This window comes from Anguilla anguilla, chromosome 9 (assembly GCF_013347855.1).
Source record: "Anguilla anguilla isolate fAngAng1 chromosome 9, fAngAng1.pri, whole genome shotgun sequence".
Taxonomy (NCBI): domain Eukaryota; kingdom Metazoa; phylum Chordata; class Actinopteri; order Anguilliformes; family Anguillidae; genus Anguilla; species Anguilla anguilla.
The window spans coordinates 53443762-53448761 of record NC_049209.1 but is presented as its reverse complement, the minus strand read 5'-3'; the positions used below and the strand labels follow the sequence as shown (position 1 = coordinate 53448761).

General features: G+C 50.1%; 1 protein-coding gene and 1 long non-coding RNA gene across 3 annotated transcripts in view; one reads left to right on the top strand and one right to left on the bottom strand.

Moving 5' to 3' along the window:
• LOC118235971 overlaps window positions 1-5000 on the bottom strand; it is a 44246-nt gene that overhangs the window by 32243 nt on the left and 7003 nt on the right. The window lies entirely within an intron of this gene.
• LOC118235969 (sodium/potassium-transporting ATPase subunit beta-2-like) overlaps window positions 1-5000 on the top strand; it is a 14874-nt gene that overhangs the window by 8650 nt on the left and 1224 nt on the right. For both annotated transcript variants that reach the window (XM_035433897.1, XM_035433898.1), the window contains exons 2-5: window positions 639-767; window positions 1510-1614; window positions 2723-2928; window positions 3324-3383. In XM_035433897.1, coding sequence (XP_035289788.1) covers window positions 639-767; window positions 1510-1614; window positions 2723-2928; window positions 3324-3383 — 500 coding nt within the window. The remainder of the gene's footprint in view (window positions 1-638; window positions 768-1509; window positions 1615-2722; window positions 2929-3323; window positions 3384-5000) is intronic.

The following is a 5000-nucleotide window of genomic DNA, read 5'->3' as shown; positions in this document are numbered from 1 at the left end:
GTATGGAGCGTAACGCAGTGTGTAATGAGCGTAGCGCAGTGTGTAATGAGCGTAACACAGTGTGTTATGAGTGTAACGCAGTGTGTAAGGAGCATAGCGCAGTGTGTAATGAGCGTAACGCAGTGTGTAAGGAGCGTAACGCAGTGTGTAATGAGCGTAACGCAGTGTGTATGGAGCGTAACGCAGTGTGTAATGAGCGTAGCGCAGTGTGTAATGAGCGTAACGCAGTGTGTAAGGAGCGTAGCGCAGTGTGTAATGAGCGTAGCGCAGTGTGTAATGAGCGTAGCGCAGTGTGTAAGGAGTGTAACGCAGTGTGTAATGAGCGTAACGCAGTGTGTATGGAGCGTAACGCAGTTTGTAATGAGCGTAGCGCAGTGTGTAATGAGCGTAACGCAGTGTGTAATGAGCGTAGCGCAGTGTGTAATGAGCGTAGCGCAGTGTGTTATGAGTGTAACGCAGTGTGTAATGAGCGTAGCGCAGTGTGTAATGAGCGTAGCGCAGTGTGTAATAAGCGTAACGCAGTGTGTAATGAGCGTAGCGCAGTGTGTAATGAGTGTAACGCAGTGTGTAAGGAGCGTAACGCAGTGTGTAAGGAGCATAACGCAGTGTGTAACTGGTGTACCTGTGTGTCTCTGCAGGCATGATCCTACTATTCTACCTGGTTTTCTACATCTTTCTGGGGGGGATGTTCACTCTCACCATGTACGTCATGCTGCAGACGCTGGACGACTACAAGCCCACCTACCAGGACAGACTGGCCATACCAGGTACACACACACACTCATACACACACTCATATACACACACACTCTTACACACACTCACACGCATGCACACACACACCTACACACATCTTTAAGCAGAGTGTGTGTGTGTGTGTGCATATATGTGTGTGTATATGTACGTGTGTGTGTGTGTGTGTGTGTGTGTGCATATATGTGTGTGTACATGTACGTGTGTGTGTGTGTGTGTGTGTACATGTACGTGTGTGTGTATGTGTGTGTGTGTGTACGTGTGTGTGTGTGTGTGTACATGTACGTGTGTGTATGTGTGTGTACATGTACGTGTGTGTGTGTGTGTGTGTGTGTGTGTGTGTACATGTACGTGTGTGTGTATGTGTGTGTACATGTACGTGTGTGTGTACGTGTGTGTGTGTGTGTGTGTGCGTGTGTGTGCATATATGTGTGTGTACATGTACGTATGTGTGTGTGTGTACGTGTATGTGTGTGTGTGTGTGTGTGTGTGTACATGTACGTGTGTGTGTGTGTGTGTGTGTGTACATGTACGTGTGTGTGTATGTGTGTGTGTGTGTACGTGTGTACATGTACGTGTGTGTGTATGTGTGTGTGTGTGTGTGTGTGTGTGTGTGTGTATGTGTGTGTATGTGTGTGTGTATGTGTGTGTGTACGTGTGTGTGTATGTGTGTGTGTGTATGTGTGTGTGTGTGTGTGTGTGTGTATGTGTGTGTGTGTGTGTGTGTGTGTGTGTGTGTGTGTGTTTTCTCTGCAGGTATGATGATCTGGCCCCGGGGGTACTTTCTGGAGATTGAGTACAGTCTGCTTCATCCAGAGAGCTGGGAGAATTACGTGCATTCCCTGGACTACTTCCTCTCCTGTGAGTCTGAGGAGGGAGGGAAGGAGGGAGGGAGAGAGAGGGAGAGAGAGGGAGGAGGGGAGGGAGGGAGGGCAAAAGAGAGAGGACGGGAGGGAGGGAAGGAGGGAGGAGAAAGGAGGGAGCGAGCGTTTGAGAGTGTTTTGGTGGGGGTGGGGGGTGAGACAGAAGGTACACGTGAGGCAGGTAGTCTGTTCACACCTGTAATGCTCCTGACCCTGTGTGATTAAGCTGTGTTATACACGCTCTCTCATTGCACTGCCTTTGGCCTGCATCCTGCTTTGGGTGACAGTGGGGGTTAGTGTGAGTGGGATTAGTAACAGTGGGTTTGGGTGACAGTGGGGGTTAGTGTGAGTGGGATTAGTAACAGTGGGGGTTAGTGTGAGTGGGATTAGTAACAGTGGGTTTGGGTGACAGTGGGGGTTAGTGTGAGTGGGATTAGTAACAGTGGGGGTTAGTGTGAGTGGGATTAGTAACAGTGGATTTGGGTGACAGTGGGGGTTAGTGTGAGTGGGATTAGTAACGGTGGGTTTGGGTGACAGTGGGGGTTAGTGTGAGTGGGATTAGTAACAGTGGGGGTTAGTGTGAGTGGGATTAGTAACGGTGGGTTTGGGTGACAGTGGGGGTTAGTGTGAGTGGGATTAGTAACGGTGGGTTTGGGTGACAGTGGGGGGTTAGTGTGAGTGGGATTAGTAACGGTGGGTTTGGGTGACAGTGGGGGTTAGTGTGAGTGGGATTAGTAACAGTGGGTTTGGGTGACAGTGGGGGTTAGTGTGAGTGGGATTAGTAACAGTGGGGGTTAGTGTGAGTGGGATTAGTAACAGTGGATTTGGGTGACAGTGGGGGTTAGTGTGAGTGGGATTAGTAACAGTGGGTTTGGGTGACAGTGGGGGTTAGTGAGTGGGATTAGTAACAGTGGGGGTTAGTGTGAGTGGGATTAGTAACAGTGGGGGTTAGTGTGAGTGGGATTAGTAACGGTGGGTTTGGGTGACAGTGGGGGTTAGTGTGAGTGGGATTAGTAACGGTGGGTTTGGGTGACAGTGGGGGGTTAGTGTTTCTAACTCCATGTCCCATCCCGTGCTGTGACTCCACCCCCCCCTTTGGTTGCTAGCCTATGACAACACGCAGCAGGCACGCACCAACGTGGAATGCCCACCGGACCGATACTTCCTGCAGGAGGACAGCGGGGAGGTGCGCAACAACCCCAAACGCTCCTGCCAGTTCAACCGCACCTCCCTGCAAGCCTGCTCCGGCATCACCGACCGTCACTACGGCTACGACGCGGGCAAGCCCTGCATCCTCATCAAACTGAACCGGGTAGGCGGGGCTAGGGGCGGGGCTAGGGGGCTACAGGCGGGGGATTGGCTGTTGTGGGCACAAGGGTGAGGGCCCATTGGAGGGGAGTGAGGAATCACTGTTCGGATTGGTTCCCCGTACTGTGACTCATTTCAGGAAAAACGACAGGTCAGGAAATTAAAATAGTCACTTTTGTATTGTAGTAAAATTGGATGTCACTTAAAATGTTCAGATGAAAGTGATACTGTGCTCAAACTGAGAAGTCAAAAAGATACATCATAATGTTTATGTTTGCATTATTATACATAATGTTTATCTTTGCATTATTATACGTAATGTTTATGTTTGCATTATTATACATAATGTTTATGTTTGCATGTGTATAATTATGTAATAATTTGACTTTTTCTGTGCAGGTCATTGGGTTATTGCCATCCAAGGACGGCCAGTCACCTTACATCACATGTGCAGCTAAGGTCTCTCTCTCCCTCTCAGTCTCTCTCTCTCTCTCCCTCTCAGTCTCTCACCCTCTCCCTCTCTCTCTCCCTCCCGCTCTCCCTCTTTTACCTCTCTCAATCTCTCTCTCTGCTTGGGCCACATCGCAACAAAGTTTTGTTTCTCATCCTCAAGTGTGTGAATGTGTGTTTCATGTGTGTGAGCATTTGTGTGCATGTGTGTGTGTGTTCACACTTCTGACACCATCATTCCATACATTTTCTATTTTTTTATATTTTCTCATCTCCCGCCCCTCTCTCTCTCTCTCTCCCTCTCCCTCTCTCTCTCTCTCCTCTCTCTCCTCTCTCTCTCTCCCTCTCCTCTCTCTCCTCTCTCTCTTTCCCCTCTCTCTCCTCTCTCTCCTCTCTCTCTCTCTCTCTCTCTCCCCTCTCTCTCTCTCTCTCTCTCTCTCTCTCTCTCTCTCTCTCTCTCCCCTCTCTCCTCTCTCCCTCTCTCCCCTCTCTCTCCTCTCTCTCCTCTCTCTCTCTCTCTCTCTCCCTCTCTCTCTCTCTCCTCTCTCCTGCCTCAGAGGTACAAAGTTGGAAAGGATGAGTGGGTAAGCGTTCACGAGGTCAGCGGGAGACCCCGTGTAGTGGTAGCCGTAGCGATAGCAGTTGTAGTAGAGGGGCTGAGGGTCAGCGGGAGACCCGTGTAGTGGTAACCGTAGCGATAGCAGTTGTAGTAGAGGGGCTGAGTTTGAGACGCGCAGACTTCAGTGCGGTTAACGGGTTAGCGAGCTCGCACAGCGGTAGTGGTTAGCGGATTAAAGGTTAGCGGGTTAACACTCCCTCAGGCTTACTCTGAGAAACACAAACGGTGTTTGGCGGTAAATGCCCAATCGCTGTTTCAGACACTGAACATGACGCACCCGCAACATCACCCATGAGCCTGAACCGACAGTGAACCACAGACTCCATCTATTTGACATGTTTTTCACCGTTTAAGGTGAAAGATCACACGTGTGCGATAAGAATGCTCTTAACTGAACATTCTAATTCTGATTTGAAAGCAGCAGTGTTCTAGAACACTGACGTAGAATTTTGAAAAACAAAAAACGTTCCACAAAGCCTGAAAGAGCACAGCCATGGTCAGCATTGCATTGTCTTCATCAGTATTATGAGAGACTGCTGGCCAGATGCTTGACTCTGAAGTTCCTTGCATCCTCTCATCCAAAATTCCGGAAGGTTCCCATCAGTGACCCGTGTTTCCGGGTGCTTCCGACACTGCTAGCTCAGGCCCGTGAGTTCGTTTCCAGGAACTGTGTGAAATCGGCACGTACGGGCCTCAGTGGAAAGGGGACAGGTTTCCACGGTGACCGACGTGACTCGGCTGAGCTGTTTTAGCGTACTGTGACTGTGAGGCGCGTGTGAGACGCGTGAGATGTGTGTGAGACGCGTGTGAGAGGAGTGTGAGACGCGTGTGAGATGTGTGTGAGACGAGTGTGAGACGTGTGTGAGATGAGTGTGAGACGCGTGTGAGATGAGTGTGAGACGCGTGTGAGAGGAGTGTGAGACGTGTGTGAGACGCGTGTGAGACGAGTGTGAGACGTGTGTGAGATGAGTGTGAGACGTGTGTGAGACGCGTGAGATGTGTGTGAG